The 16610-nt window shown below is 39.6% G+C and overlaps 1 protein-coding gene and 1 long non-coding RNA gene across 6 annotated transcripts in view; one reads left to right on the top strand and one right to left on the bottom strand.

Annotated features, from left to right (window-relative positions):
- LOC129740973 (nicotinate phosphoribosyltransferase) overlaps positions 1–16610 on the bottom strand; it is an 87970-nt gene that overhangs the window by 19743 nt on the left and 51617 nt on the right. For 2 of the 5 annotated variants that reach the window (XM_055732640.1, XM_055732637.1), the window contains exons 6-8: positions 5467–5607; positions 5196–5367; positions 2430–3182 (exon numbers count right to left, since the gene is read on the bottom strand). In XM_055732640.1, coding sequence (XP_055588615.1) covers positions 2430–3182; positions 5196–5367; positions 5467–5607 — 1066 coding nt within the window. The remainder of the gene's footprint in view (positions 1–2429; positions 3183–5195; positions 5368–5466; positions 5608–16610) is intronic. The other 3 variants (XM_055732638.1, XM_055732642.1, XM_055732641.1) reach the window with 3 other exon arrangements.
- On the top strand, positions 14836–15766 carry LOC129740976 (uncharacterized). The gene is made up of 3 exons (XR_008736405.1): positions 14836–15212; positions 15273–15551; positions 15661–15766. It is a non-coding gene; the product is annotated as an uncharacterized LOC129740976 (long non-coding RNA).

Genomic DNA, 16610 nt, shown 5'->3' with positions numbered 1-16610 from the left:
CTACAAATGAACTATGACCAGATACCATCTACTGTCTGATACGGACTACGGTCTGAGATAACCAATGGCTTGAGACAATCTACAGTCTGAAAAGATCTTCGGCCAGAGAACACCTCCTACCTGAAATAACCTATACACTAAGACGCACGCGGTTTGAGCCGACCCACGGTCTAAGGCTGCCTGTAGTTTGAGACGATGTATATACTGAGACGAGCTACGGCTTGACGACCTATAGCCTTCCGATCTTGAGACCTGATTTGACCTATGGTCTGAAAAGACCTGCGATCTGAGACGGCGCATGATCTCAAACGACCTACGGCCTTTTTTTTAATCGACCGATCCCTTGATCGAAGCTACAAAGATAAGGCATCATCTTCTGCGTAGCGAAGGTCAGGGGTGCGTCGCGAACGTGTGTAGGATACCCCAATGTCGGGGGGTATCCGAGTAGTGCCGCTTCCTAACAGAGACACTGCGGGGATAAGACTATACCTTCCTCGTAGCGGACCTCGAAGGAAGAAATGCCGGGCGAGCCTCTCAAGTCGGTGTAGGATGTCGTCACCGTCGGGAAACATACGAGTAGTAGCGTTCAAAGTCCGAAACATGTGCCGTGACAGGCGCGAGTCCAGGACAAGCTGTTCTCGATCTGGCACATGACGGGCAGAAAAATCTGCGGGCCGAAAATCCTTGGGTTGCCAGCCAAAGGGTATAAAGAAGACCGGACAACGGTTGGAGTAGACGGACCCCAACGACGGGGGGCTGTCGAGTAGAGTGCGTCCGACCCCACGGTTTGAAGCTACAAAGATAAGGCAACACCTTCTGCGTAGCGGATGCCGTGAGGGCGCCGCGTTCGTGCGTTGGATGCTTCACCTCTGAGTAGTATCCGAGTAGGGCGGTTCTCAACGATAGAATCTGCGGGAATAAGACTTCGCAGTGGAAATCGTTGGGAAAGGGTTACTCCACGTTCGAGGAATACCCACGGGTAGAGTGGTGAGCCGGGTGAGCTATTCGAGTCGGAGTAGGATGACGTCTTCGTCGGGAATCATCCGAGTCGTTGCGCTAAGACCCGCGCGTGTGCCGTGACAGGCGCGATTCTTGGATAACCTGCTCTCGATCTAGCACACGACGGGCAAAGTGGCAAACCTCGAACCCTGAAGATAAGAGGTCGGTCCTCGAGTCGTTAGAGGAGAGGTCAGGCCTCAAACCTTCAGGCAGAGAGGTTTGTGTGGTCAACCCCGAGTCTTTATGATAAGGGGTCGAGTCTCGAGTCGTACGAGGAGGGATCAGGCTCCTTATCAGCAAGAGGAGGGGTACAAATGGTTACCTCGAGTCATTACGAGGAGAGTCAGATCTCAAGTCGATAGAGGAGAGATCGGGCCTTGAATCGTGAAGAGAAGAGGTAAACCTCGAGTCGATGCGAGGAGAGTCAGATCTCAAGTCGATAGAGGAGAGATCGGCCCCCAGTCTCGAAGAGGAGAGGTTTGTGTGGGATCCTGAGGCATTGCGAGGAGATGTCGGTTCTCAAGTCGTTAGAGGAGAGTTCAGGCGTCGAGTCGTAAGGATGAGAGGTTTTGCTGAAAATGGCCACGTTAATGAGTATTGCCTTGGAGCGCACTAGCGCGAATAGACCTCCCACTATTGAAGTATAGTGTACTAAACAGTTCGAGGTGGGAACAAGGTCTGCAGCCCCAGGTGGAGTTTAGGGAATAGGGAGAATACACGGAGTATATGATGAGTCTTCCCATTGTACCCATGGACCCAGAGTAGCAAACTGGAGGGACGCGGCGGCTCGCTGCGCCTTGGAATACAATCCGTAAACCAAGATTTATCTCCTGGGTGATCAACTAAAAGACGACCTATGGCCTTGGGTCTGAACGGTCTACGGCCTGAAACAACATGCGACCCGGAAATACGTACGGCACGAGAAAAACCTACAGACTGAAACAACTAATAGTCTGATACAACTTACAGTCAAGTACGACATTTGGCTTGAGACGACCTAAGGCTTAAGGCGACCTACAGCTTTATACGATCTATAGCCTTAGGTGACCTTCGAGCTCAAAGGCTTAGGGCCACTACGACCTTAGACCCCATAAAGCTTGACCGTTGAGGTAATGGAAAATGAAAGCTGAGCAATCTTGTAAAAGTGAAATGGAAGATTGTTTTCTGACAAAGTTTTTGAAAAAAGGCTAAATTTTGGGTGGCAGGTGACCAATTTTATCTTTGATTTTATCAGCTATTCTATTTTCAAGGAAATATCGTAGCCGGTTAAGGACCAAATTCGACAAACACCAAATTAAAAAAAAAACCTAGTTTTGAAACCATCCCTCGAGCAGTTAAAAGGTATTCATAACTAGCACCTTAAACCTAGGTCCAAGATCGGAATCGTCAAAGGTCGATCCCCATCCAGAGCGCTGCTAGCGCAAGTTTACCTGAAGCACTTCCCGACGGTTTTCAGGTGCCCAATGACGCAAGCTTTGGCATTCCGCATCTCTGCCTCGCACTTGGCGCATCGCGGTCTCTCAATGTCGTCCGCTTCCTCAACAACTACCATAACATCTTCGCCCATCTCCAGCGTCGGTTGCTCGTTTCCATTCTCAAAGTTGAGATCCTCTACCGCAGGATCACCGCAAGTTCCGTTGCTGCATGCATTAACTCCCTCCTGTTGCTGCTGCTGCTGATCTTCGGTCCTTTCGCCGTCGATGGCTGCCAACACGGGGACACTATCATCATCGTTAGTAGTAGTGGTAGGACCATCATTAGTTTCGTTGGCAAAATCTTCGATACCCGGCAGCAAGTTACCGTTATCGTAAACGAAGCTCTCGTGAGCCACACGATCGCGACAATAGAAACAGTTGGAGGAATCGTCCGGGTCGCGGTCGTCTTCGTCATCCGGTTCTTGCACCAAACCTAGGTTCTGTCTGTCGTCGCTCGTCGGATCGTCATTCGAATCCTGTGGGGCGGCATCTTCCGGATCTTCCCGGTCGATGTCGAAGTCGTTATCGTCGTCGTCGTCGTCTTTTTCGTCGTCGCCGTCGTTATCTTCGAACGAGTCCTGCGTCGTCGGTCGAAACGGATGATTAAAGTCTCCGGACAGGAAATAGCAACTGTCGCCACAGGTGGAGGAAGTCTCTAGCAAGCAACCGGAGTCTCCAAGGAGCGTACTTTTTGTGTCTTTCTTTTCGCTACCGGAGAGTGGAGGAGGGGGTTGAAGAGTAGTGGTGTGTTAGGGTGTGGAGTAAGGGTATATGAACTGTGTGGAATATGTTGTGCCGATTGTATTCGATTGGAAAAACTATCCGATGCTTTGCGATGTAGATGCTCTTTAGAAGTGTAATTAAAAAAAGGGACGAATTGCCCACGGCAAAAACAAATTATTTAAGACAATCTGTTCTCGGCCTTATGCGTCATTCAATTGGTGCCGGACCCTAAGGTTGGTAGATAGATATTGAAATGTGGGAAAAATGTAAATGTTTCTATGGAGCCACTAACTAACGACAACCGTTTAGAAGCCTGATTTGCTCTATGGAGCCACAAGTAAATTTTTTTTTTAAATTTATGTATGGGAGAGTGGGGAATCATGGGCCACTTTTTTTCGTTGTTCCATAACTTCTTTATTATAAAAGATAAAATTAAAATAAAAAAATGGTATGGTTTTCTACATTTTCAAAGTATCATAAAGTATTTTTTTAAAATTTTTATTAAGTTATTTTCCCCAAAATCCGACTGTTTGAAAAAAAGCAAAATTTTTTGGATTTTCAAAAATGGTGGGGAATCGTGGGCCACCAAATCCAAATTGACCAAATAAAATGCAAAGTTTATGGGTTGACCCAAAACTGTGATTTCCTAATTCACTTCGTTATTTTAAAGTAATTTCAGATAATTAAATAAAAAAGAGAGCTGTGTATGATCGCAAAGATTCCAAAACCTGGCTCGCGAACGTTGTGCAAAATTTCATATATAGGATGGACAAAATATTTTTCATAACTCTTCATTTGGCATAAGAAAACTTTACAGATAGGAAAAACGTATTTTATGTTCTGAATGTATATAAAAACATAAAAATATAGGTGATTCAAGATGTGTGGCCCACGATTCCCCACAAGCTAAGAATTGCAAATTGGTTGCGTTTGTGTAACTTATTGATGTTTCATCAAAAATTCCTTTTCCACGTGAAAGATCATGACTAAACTAAGATCATAAGCGTATGAGCATATTTTTGTTATGCACTTTAGGTTCCCCATCGATGAAATTAGCGGGTGTTTTTTAATTATGTAAGTATTTTTTTTTACTTTTTTTAGCTTGATAAATTAAAGAAGTATATGATGCATATTTAAGTTAACAACATTTAGAAAGATATGCTCACGCAAAGCGACGACGATGACAGTTGGTTTGAGATTTTAATCTCAACACACATCTGAGACATTAAAAGTGGCCCACGTTCCCCATGGCCCCACTCTCCCCTACTTTATAGTGTTGGCTCAAAAATATTTATTAAAAACAATATGTGAAACCTTCTATGGGTCGGGATGAATAATCCTACTTGGTTTAAAATCCCTGAGAAAAAAGAGAAAAAAAAACCTTCTATGGACAGGACTACACCTTTCGAACCCAACATTGCTCTATGGAGCCACAACTGAAAGTTAATTTTGATAGAATAATGTTGAATACCTATAAGGTTTCTTTCAATTCAATTCTTTTCTCTACTTGCATGAAAATACTTGAGCCAAGTACCACAGTAGCTTGTAGCATCTACATCACAATATGCACGAACTATATTTTTTCGATGTGATTCAATTGGTGAAAGTGTTTCGATTTTGTTTCCATTTGTCTGTTAAAAAGCCGGTTGCCAATTCGTTTTGGATTAAAATAGTTGAATGTAGTCTATCGAGAGTACCGAACAGATAATACAGTAGTGGAATCGAATTCCAATCAACGTTCTCAGTGCTAAAGGTGGTTTGTTAAAAACGCTCTTCTATGATCGGGTAAATGTTAAAATAAAAGATAGTTTACGCGACTGTTTCAAACTAAGAAAAGACCTCAAAAGTTCGTACCAACAACGGAAGAAGATAATACGGAAAACTAGTAGAAGGTAGATAAATAGTGAAAGAAAAAATAAACAAAAAAGAAAACAAATGGTATGCACACCGAAAAAAACAGGGAGATATCCGAGAGAGTGTAGCCTAAAAGCGGAATACCTCTTGACATCGTACGTATCGACCAGGGCCATGAAGCCGCCGGGGAAAGCAATGGCAAACGACACCATGGCCGCTAGCTCGCCCTCGCTTGATTCGTCCGTCGAGATGTCCAGGATCTTGGACAGCTGGCTCCGATGCTGGATGGCCAGCTCTAGCAGATCCCTTTTGTCGCCTGTAGAGATATTCAAGATATGGTTTATTTTATTTCAATGTTTACGAAAGAAACTCGGGAAACGCCAAACGGAAAATGGATATCAAAATCTACACTCACCGGTTTCTTTGTGCTCCAAGACACGCGTCTTCAGCTCCTGTATTCCGGTAAACGAAGTAATGTAAGCGTGTGCGTGAGTTCCCTTCACTGGAATGTTGAAAAGTTTTCCCGCCAGGACATTGGATGTGCCGTCAAATCCGCCTGAAATTAAAGATATATGAAAAAATATAATTAAACTATAGCAAAGTACCAAATTTTTTTTCTTCACAAAATTCGGTAAAAAACCACAAAAGAAAAGAAATTAAAAGCACAGAACATAATTAATTCTTTTTTCTTGTATAGAGTTTTCATAAGTTTTTTAGCAATATTCTATCTATCCTATCATAGAATATAGACCACTAATACAAAATATTAGTCTTGCATACAGGCTTGTATGCATAATAGACCGCTGCCAAAAATGACTTTTGCTGCCATATGTTTTTCGATGTCTTTTGGGTCAAGAATCAGTGTAAAATTTCAGATGATTTGGTTGATTCCTGAATAAGCGCAACGAGTTTCAAGTTTGTATAGAAGAAGAAATTTTTGCGTATTAAATCATCCAGAAAATTCATTTAAGCTTGAAATGAAATTTGCCTTCAATTATTGGTTTTTGCTTATTCTTAAGCTTCATTTTTTGGTAATAAGAGAAGAAGCTAAGTTTTTCTTGGAAAAAGTTATAACCATTTCAAAATGAAAAATTTAAATTCAATTAAAATTATTTAAAAATGGCAGGTTTTGCTGGCTAGAGCTTTTACATATTAAAAAAAAGGTTTTTGTCAAGATTAAATAACTGATCAAATTCATTGTCTATGCAGAGTAGTTTTTGTGATTTTTTATTTTCACCGTACGGTTAAACAGCTTTTAAACAAGCAGTCAAAAACGCTTAAATTAAAAAAAAAAATATTTTTAATATTTTTTTTTAATTACATTATAAATCTTTTCTAGAGTTAAAGTTAGGTTTAGGGTTTGTTTACATGAAATGTAATGCAAGAACCAAAGAATATTTAAAATCCAAAGATATATTTTTTTAATTTTCAGTACATCTCTGGAGATCTTTGAACGAAAAATTTTGTTTTCCCATACGAATTTACATACAAATTTAAAACTCGTCACTTCCAAAATTTGTATTGCTATTTGTGGCAGTTAAAACAAAAAATAGTTATGGGAGGTGTAAAATATATATAAACTGGAAATTTTCATACAAAGCTTGCAGCGGTCTTTTTTTTTTTTTTAGTTGGTAACCACAGCAAGGTTGCCGAAAAAAATTCTGTGTTTTGACGAAAAAAAATTCTGACTTTCTGTGATTTTTCCCAAAAATTCTGTGACGATTTTCTGTGATGCTTTTTCCATTATTTTCATTCAAAAGTCATGTCAAATTGCGTCTTTTTGACATTTTACTTGAGAAAAATCAGTTAACATAATCAGTTTTATCACATTTCTCAAATTCAAAGATAATTATCCAAAATTTGAATTTACATAAAAAAATTTATTTTGAAAAAACGTCCAAAATTTCAAAATTCTGTGAAATCTGTGAATATTCCAAAAATTCTGTGTTCTGTGACACAGATTCTGTGATGAAATTTGGCTCAAAATTCTGTGAAATTATAGATTTTTCTGTGATTTCGGCAACCTTGAACCACAGGTGGTAAATCCCGGTTTACGGATTGTATTCCAAGGCACGGCGAGCCACCGCGTCCCCCCAGTTTGCTACTCTGGGTCCATGGGTACAATGGGAAGACTCATGATATACTCCGTGTATACCCCCTACTCCCTAAACTCCACCTGGGGCCGCAGACCTGGTTCCCACCTCGAACTGTTTAGTACACTATACTTCAATAGTGGGAGGTCTATTCGCGCTAATGCGCTCAAAGGCAATACTCATTAACGAGACCACTTTCAGCAAAACCTCTCATCCTTACGACTCGACGCCTGAACTCTCTCCTCTAACGACTTGAGAACCGACATCTCCTCGCAATGACTCGAGATTCCCACACAAACCTCTCCTCTTCGCGACTTGAGGCCTGATCTCTCCTCTAACGACTTGAGATCCGACCCCTCCTCGCATCGACTCGAGGTTTACCTCTCCTCTGCACGATTCAAGGCCCGATCTCTCCTCTAACGACTTGAAATCTGACCTCTCCTCGTAATGACTCGAGGTGACCACTTGTACCCCTCCTCTTGTTGGTAAGGGGCCTGATCCCTCCTCTTACGACTCGGGACCCGACCTCTTATCATAAAGACTCGGGGTTGACCACACAAACCTCTCCGCCTGAAGGTTTGAGGCCTGACCTCTCCTCTATCGACTCGAAGCCTGACCTCTTATCTTCAGGGTTCGAAGTTTGCCACCTTGCCCGTCGTGTGCCAAAGCTTGCAGCGGTCTATAATGCATGGTTAGTGTTGTACTCGTTCACTTGTATGCAATGTTGCATTACATCCTGTCTTGTACTCTTGTTTCCAATTAGAACAATTCTTGAAAAGTTGGGGGTACAGCCAGGAGATTCGAACCTCGACCTTCAGGTTGAAAGGCGTTACCACAGAACCATGCCTGATGCATTGGAATGAGAGCTTCAAAATTCCATTTAAAGTTTTGAAAGGCAAATTGAGGCAAAAAGACCTGTTTGTATCGAAGGAAATATGAGGCCCCTGAAGCCAAAGGTCTATAAGAGCATAAAAGCTGAGTTCAAGAAAAAGGCACTTAACTTGGTTCTGTTTCAGTAAATTCGATTGATATTTTTTATGAACTATGTTCATGAGCATAATCTTCTAAAATGAGAAAAAGCATTTTAAACCATTTTCACAAAAAAAAAACAACGTATATTTGACGTTGATCGAGGCGAAACATGTCTTTTTGATTTCAACACTTATACCCAAAGCCAAAAGCCAAACACATGCACTTATACCCTTTTGCCACCAACAAATTTACGCATTCAGCTGTTTTGATCTTGTTGAGATAGGTAAGAGTACATAAACATTTATTTGGGTGAGAGTGAATTAATTTGTGTATAAGTTTATTTTTTGCTGTTTTGTTGAGAAATGTACGACTGTACCAGAGATTTTATGTCTGGAGATCGATCTGGTCTCTGTCAACTAGAAGTCAATCTCTTCGGTTTTTCTTCGGAATAACTTTTAAGATAATTCATGTTAGGTATTTTATCACTAAATTTCAATCGTTGCATGTTTCGTGCGCTCCGCCTGATAAATTGGACATTGGAAATGGACTTCCAGTCATTATGAGTTGATTTTTTACAGTAAATTAACGAAAAGCGCTTCAATATTAACTCCATTATCTCGTACAAATACCTATTTTGTACTTTTGAAGCTATTAATAAGCTCCAAGTCCGTGACACACTCCATATAATCGTGACTAGAAATTAGGAATTTGTGATCCATTCTTTGTTGGTTAAAATAGGAAAAATAATAAAGATTCATGATATTTTATCCACTATAATTATTACTAAATGCAATCAAATGTATCACAGTTGATGGTAAATTTTCAAACATCATCAGCTATTCAAAAGTAAGGTAAATTACATTTTTATTTATTTTTTTGGATTACATTTTGGAAATTAAGTTTGGATTGTAGGAAAAGGAGTAGAAGTACATCACTTGGAGGGATTTTGGAAGCAAAGTGCTGCACTTAAACCCCTTTAATTCCAAACAAAATTAGGCTTTCAGTTAGTGGAGTTTTTTCACAGAGACGAGGATCCTAATGCAACTGAAATTTGGTCCACCCTATCCCGAGATGATCGGCTTTGAATGTTGAGTGCGATTTTTTGAAAATGTTCTAACTTTAGGTGAAGTTTAAGGTACAAAAATAAAACATTATTTCTGGACAAAATATCTTCGAAACAGCTATTGGTCATTATCTTTCATATGAGATAAGAAGATTTGCAATATGTCCTAAGACGGCTGAGATATGAACGATCAAAATTTGCATGTTTTTTAGCGGGTGATCCCAAACTTTCGGCCGGCAGTGTATGTACGTTGGTAATCCACCATGAGTGCACGGATTCACCGCAGTTTAACCAAAGTATGAACACTTCTGCATTCTTCGTATTAAAAATTTGGCGTGTCTCTAATGCAGAATTTTCCACACCCGGCACAATGGCTTCGTGTTGTCTGTTGTAGCTGTATGAATTCGTGTCAATGTTGATATTTATTTTGTAGGAATGTTTCAATCACTTCCACAACCATTAAAAAAATATAAAATAAATGAAATTTACACCTTTTATAGATTTTCATCAGGTATTCCGGCATCCGTGTACATATCTGGATAGTTGGCAGATGATTGATCATTCTCAATATACAGGGTTGCTAGCGATTTTTCGTTTTGAAATTCCAAAGCTTTTTCCCGGTATTTTCCCTGTTTTTTCCCAGTTATAAAAGATGATTTTCCCATTTAATATACATGATTTTAATATAAAAACATGATGAATTGAAAAAATTAAATGTAAAAGGCCTTAAATTTCTAACAATTGTATCCCAAAACTTTTTAACCGGTTAGAAATCATGACAAATACTTCTGTTTCTTTAAACACTGATGAACTGATGTACAAGCTAAGCCTTGAAAAGTGTGTAAAGTCCTGATGACCGTTTTGAATCAATTTTATGTTTTTTGGTTGAGTCACCAGATGTCTCCAAGAACACCAGAGAGAACTGTCAAGAAGAAAATGAAATGTAAACAAAACAAAATAACAAACTTTTAGTCAATTATGAAAAGGTCGTATCTATTTGACGAGTCTCGCGTAAATTGATCGCGTTACACATTTCTGATTTGCGTTATCAAAATTTTACGCTTAATGCTGTTTATCGAATTGCTTCTAACTAGCACGAAGAACTTAATATAAACAGATATGATGCGTGAAAATTGAAAATGCTGCTCAGAGAAGCCTAGAATCTGTATTTCTTCGTTGGATTGTTAATTTTAAGCTCAACTGGATAAAATAACTGGTTCGTCTGGCTTGTTCAAAGTTGTTAGTTATCCTCTTTAGTAAAAAGAATCAAAGTAAAATGAACCAGATGAATTTACCTTGTTGTGAATATATTGAAGCCGTCCATTTTCTACGATGTTATTTAATCAATTTTTGAGATCATATACAGTTGCGCTCCTCCAAGAATCAGGAACTCCAAAAGTTGATTCGGCTTGTTTAAATGATAGCATTTGAAATTTTGAATACGTTTCTGAAATTTTATAATTCAAGCTTGTATATCTGTCATTTCGTCAGTCTCTCTAGTGACAACATTAAAATGATGCTATTTTTCTCAGCTGAAATATATTTGTAGTTTATATAATTATATAGAGCAATTCATCTAATTGTATTTAAATTTATTTATTAATGAGTTCAAACACCATTGCGCCCTCTCGAAAAATTCTTACTTTCGAAAGAGCTATCTAGAAACAGTGCCATCTATTGCGCCGTTCAAAAGTTACAAATCAAGCAATAGATGGGACTGCTTTTCGTCACTATTTAACGGCTTCTTTAAAAGACAGCACTGGAAATTTTACACAAGTTTCTGAAGATTTTTTGTTCGAGCTTGTACATCAGTTCATCAGTGCTTTTAACACGTAGTCTTTTTCTATCAAATTGACAGTTTTTATGATTTTTTCAAACGCATCTAATTCGTTGTTTTGCTCCACACTATCAACAATTTTGCAAAAATAAGTTTGGTTAAATTGATCTTCAAACTATAATCACTGATCATTTCTGGCAATTTTTTATCGTCAAATTTAGAAGGTTCGCAATACTGACGGTAGGTGGCGAGACTACCATTTTTCCGATACAAATACCCTGTAGGAAAAATGTACCTGTTTAACCCGATTTTATCGTCTGAATTGCCCGTTTTTTTTCTAAAGTTGGGTGGCCCTTTCTAACTGGGATAGCATTTCTTCAAATCGATCGATGCGCACTCTGGAATCGATATTGCGTACTGTTGGAAAAATTATCCAACAAACGAAATCGAGAGTCCAGTCAGTATGGTCAGTGCTATAATGTTGGTGTACTTTTCAGCCACTGTGAAATTTTCAAGAATTTTTATAGAGTTCTGGAGAAAAATTGTATAGTATGTGTAGAAAAATATAAAAAAATGCATCGAAGCATATGAAATATCAAATGTCAACTTGAATGGAGATTTTTCTAATTAAACTTAAAACATGAGATTGCAGGAGAATATTTGCTGAATGCAGTAATATTTTTTTGTACAAAGCTAAAGACATGTTTTAGAAAAAAAGCTTATATTTCCAATACAAAACAATAGATAACTTTAGTAGTGCTCTAGTCATTTGAACTAAAGATACGTGAAAATATAGAAAATCGTGTATGACAGGGCTGAACGTTGAACGTGAATTAATCGTTTGAATGTAAGATAATATTTTGTATCAGGTCCTCAGATTTCGACAAGAGCTTTTTTCGATACAATTTTTTTGTAAGACACATATTCCAGTGTAGGAAACTGTAAGAAAAAGTTTAACGGTAGAATTAAATACTAAACACTTGCGATATAATCCCTGTCAGGAAGGTTTGCTCAATCGGGCCGATTGCAAAACAGAGATGCCAGCACTCGAATTCTAGCGGTTGGAATTCGATCCGTTTTCGGTTCGATTTTCATCCGCCTGCTCGATTGCTCGAAAACAGACGATATTTTTTGCAGTGCTGCGATGAACAAAACGAAACACGAGCAGTTTTCAATCGCAGCAATCCGGTGACGTTTTTTTTTTATTTTGGCGCGTGATTGTTGTGAAATTTGTCGCAGTTAATTTCTTTAGTTCCAGAAATGCTTTGAGCGCTATAGAAGTAGAAGAAGCCATTGTCCTGCGATAATTTGATGAAAAGCAAGGTTTGATTGAATTCTAAATAATCCAAGTTTTATTTATATTATTTTTTAACCCATTATCGTCTCCATAGAAAACATCGACCCATGCAAACAAAGCTTCCAGGGAAATGTCCACACGGACGGGCTGTGCTGGAATATCATCCCGGACATCGTATCCGGATCCGTATTCCGGATTCGCTCAGAGGTGGTGGCTTCACTTGGATTATTTTTAATCAGTTTTCGGTGTAAAACTTCTAAGTGAAAGAATGGTAAGCACAAAAGTCACAATTTTCTGATAACTATTAAATCATGCTAGAAAAAATTAAAGGAAATCCCTCAAAGCTTGAGCAAGGGCAAAAATTATCATAACATTGCTGTTATTCAATCCGTCTCGAAAGTACATATACGATAAGTATGTTGTGTTTTATGCTTTCAATAATTGATATCAAAAAAATAATGTTTTTTTTCCACAGTTTTTGGTTCTCAGCGATTCGGGTACCGCTGCGCCTTCAAATCATCCATCATGTTCCGGTGTTCCTTCTAATAAGAAGGAAGTGGAGCGACATTTTTCCGCTCCAATATTAGCCAGAAGGCCCGGGTTGTCACCACATAGTACTTGCATAGTAGTGTGATGTCGTGGACGGAGAAATCTGGCGGAAGCATACCAACAATGTGACCAGGCGGAAGCATATACCAACAATGTGGGTTTTGGAGCAAGCAGGGTTCGTTCTGATGTTACCAGACCGGAAGCTTCCAGCATAGATGTGTCGAATGTTGCTCAAATTCAAAGTGTAACCGATAGCAACATTTGGAACACAGCGGAAGATTTGATCAATCAGGTAATCGTTGCAAGCTTTTTTTAAAATTAGAATAAATGAACTTTATTTTTTTTTCATTTACTAGGTCAGATAAATTTTCCGACACAAATTGGGAGAAACAAATTTATAGAACTCTGTAAAGCAAGAGATCAGCTCAAAAGCCAGCAGTCACCACAATAACAACAACAGGTTCCAGTGGTTTCAGTTTTGGATCCGGAGGTTTCCCATTTGGCTCAACCCCAGTCGAAACCAGTAGCTATACCGTTCCATCATTTGTTTCAGGTCTGATCAGAGGTCTGAGATCTGAGGGTAAAATCCACTTGCAAGCTTGGAATCGTTTAAATTTGGACATGAGCGATTCAATAGCATGCGTCAAAAACGGAGAAGGATTCCGATCTGATTACCCTAAGCATTCAACGAAGAGTGTACGTGGATCGCGACGAAAGCCGCCAAGTGGCCTCCGTGATGCACCTTTCTGAATTTAGCAATTTGCTGCGAGTAGGCAGTTTGATCTTCCTTAGCGTTGGACAACTGTTGCCGCATCAGCTTCAAACCTTCCACACTCCAAACTCCTCCGATCTACCCAATCGGATACAAAATATAGTAAGTTTGTTTTTAGCTTTTTAACAAAACTTCTTTTTTTAAGTGGAGAACAATTGAATAACTTAATTTCATTACTTTACTAGATGCTCTTCTATATTGGCCCATGCGAAGGCCAAATAAAAGGTGCCGTTACGTGTGTTCGATAGCTGATGTTGGTGATCGGCCGGAGTTCCGAGTACTGATCCAAGAACCAGGTGGAGAGGACGTGGTATCACGCGATAGCTCGTCGTAAAGCGGCAACGAATTCTCGACCCGATGTTAAATTTGCTCCGGGAAAATAAAATCGTGCAGCTTTTCCCGAATTACATTACGCATCCTTGAAAGTCTTCCCGGGATCGAAATGCTAACGGAATATAGGTTCAAATATGGTCGCAACCCTCTTTTGGAGCTACCTTTGGCCATCAATCCATCCAGGAGAAGCGCGAACTGAGCCGAAACTGAAACAATCATTAGTGTGAACAAAACCGCACACCCAGAGAACGGATTCGGTGAGCCAGAGACCAACGTTTGTTTCCACCAGTTCACCAGCAGGGAAAGTTGCGTGTCCGTATAACAAACAATTCGTTCACTCGAAGAGTTTGCAGAAGAAAATGAAACTGGAATGGCGGAACAATGTATTCTTGGCACGATCGAAAATTCAGGGTCTTGGTTTGTACTTTGCACGGGATCTCGAGAAGCACACAATGGTGATAGAATGTATCGAAGAAGCCATCAGGACCGAGGTATTGAAACTGAGGGAGAAACAATACGAAGCAAGGGCATAATTTTGAATTTCGTTTTGCAATATTCAATCATCAAACTTTCCTTATCAATTTATTAAATTAATCAATTAATGGTTATTTCATTCTCTAATTTTTTATCTACCATTTTAGAATCGTGGCATCTTCATGTACAGGCTCGACGAGGAACGGGTTGTGGAAGCCACACTATCCGGTGGCTTGGCACGTTACATCAATCATTCATGCAATCCGAACGGAAACGGTTGAAGTAGAGCGGGATCTACGAATCATATAATCTTTGCTAAACGACGCATCGACCAAGGAGAGGAGTTATCGTACGATTACAAGTTCGAGATTACAAGTTCGATATTGAGGACGATGCGCACAAGATATCGCACAAGATTGCTGTCCGCCAAATTTTACGACACCAATTGGGAAAAATAAACATATCCAGCTCTGTAAAGCAACAGCGGGGATCAGCTCAAAAGCCAACAGTCACCACAATAACAACAGCAGGCTCCAGTGGTTTCAGTTTTAGATCCGGCGATTTCACATTTGGCTCAACCCCAGCCAAACCTGTAGCTATACCGTTCCGTCATTTGTTCAGGTCTGACCGATCTGAGCGTTAAATCAAATCCACTTGCAAGCTTGAAATCGTTTAAATTTGGACATAAGCGATTCCCAGAAATCCTACGGGGAAATGTTACCGCCAGCAGCCTTAGCACTGGATCGTTAGCCATATTCGGTTCAGGAACGGCAACTGATGGAAAAATTTGCAGAATCAATCCGAGTATTTAAGCATCCATCGCAGCGCTAGGTAAATTTTCTTATTAAAAGATTTTCAAATTTTAATATTATTGTAAATATTTATCTGCAGACATCCTTCAAGCTCGTTCCAGACCAGTTGTTGTAAAAAACGCCATGCATTGGACTTTGATCGGAGCTGACGAAAATTATTTACCACCCCAAAAACAAGAAATTCCAAAACAATAATCGCTCGACCAATTCGGAAGCAATTACCTTCGACGGAAGTCAATTCATGTTCCCATAAGCTCACTGAGACGAGCGATCGCAAACTACCAGCCAGTATGTAACAAGGCACAATTAGCAAGTTAGTCGGTTATCCACTCAGGGCATTCCCCCAAATATTATTGCGGTAAGTTGAATATTCTTTTAACAATATGACCCTAGCGGCCCCAAAACAGGGACAACTTCAAAGAAAAAAAATTTAATAATGTTGAACTTCGATTATTTGGTTTTAAAAGGGCCCTGCTGGAGTTGGTAAAAACATAACGATCCCCTGCTTGGTTCGCATTCTGCTGGCTGAAAATTTTCGGGAAGTCGCAATCGAGCTGAATGCTTCCAGCGGACGTATGTGGTCTAGAACAAGATTGAAATGTTCGCTCAATAGAAGGTTACTCCCAAGTTTGTTATTTCGAACGAAGCCGATAGCATGGCCGAGGATGCTCAGCAAGCGGGATGTCGATTTGATTGCGGATCATTTCCTGAACTACGGATTAATAAGAACTAAAAGTTGCTGCCAAGGTGCAAGGTGTTTGAAATCCTCTTGATTTGATTTGTTGACACTATAAACACTCGATTCTATTCTAGGTTCATTGGCATTTCAACATTATAGGTAACACTGTCAACACAGAATCCCAAAGCACTCTTAGATGATAGAATCTACTGAGGATTGTGATGATCTACTGTGTTCGAACTGCGGTGATAGAGATGCAACCTGTATAAATTTTTACTAAGGTGGCGCAGATCACCATGAAAACATAAACAATGCCTACGTCACTACTGACGGCGTTTGAATAACCTAGGCAACAGTTGGCACGTTAATATTATGAAAATATTCAACATCAAGCCATGTCGTCGTGCTTAGTTTTCGGATGTGGGATAACTTTTCAAAAAGCCATACTAACGGAGCTTTTTTTTAGTTTTCCACGATTTCCTTCAGGTGAGAATCTTTATGCAAATCACATGGAAAATTCATCTATATATTCTTAAATTTTGAAGGAAGGAATGTTCTCTGTGAGGAATGGTAAAGTGGCTGGAACTTAAGGTATTTAATAGGTCTCAAACTCCGTAATTTGTGCGGAAGGTTTTCCTCCGATATAAACTGGATCAACGAAGCAAAAAAGAAACGGCGACGGGTAAGACTGTAAAATTTGTTTTGTTTTTATATATTGTGTATATTTTGTTCCCCTCT

Source organism: Uranotaenia lowii, chromosome 2 (genome assembly GCF_029784155.1).
Source record: "Uranotaenia lowii strain MFRU-FL chromosome 2, ASM2978415v1, whole genome shotgun sequence".
Taxonomy (NCBI): domain Eukaryota; kingdom Metazoa; phylum Arthropoda; class Insecta; order Diptera; family Culicidae; genus Uranotaenia; species Uranotaenia lowii.
The sequence above is the reverse complement of the archived record's forward strand: the minus strand, read 5'-3'. Positions and strand labels throughout refer to the sequence as shown.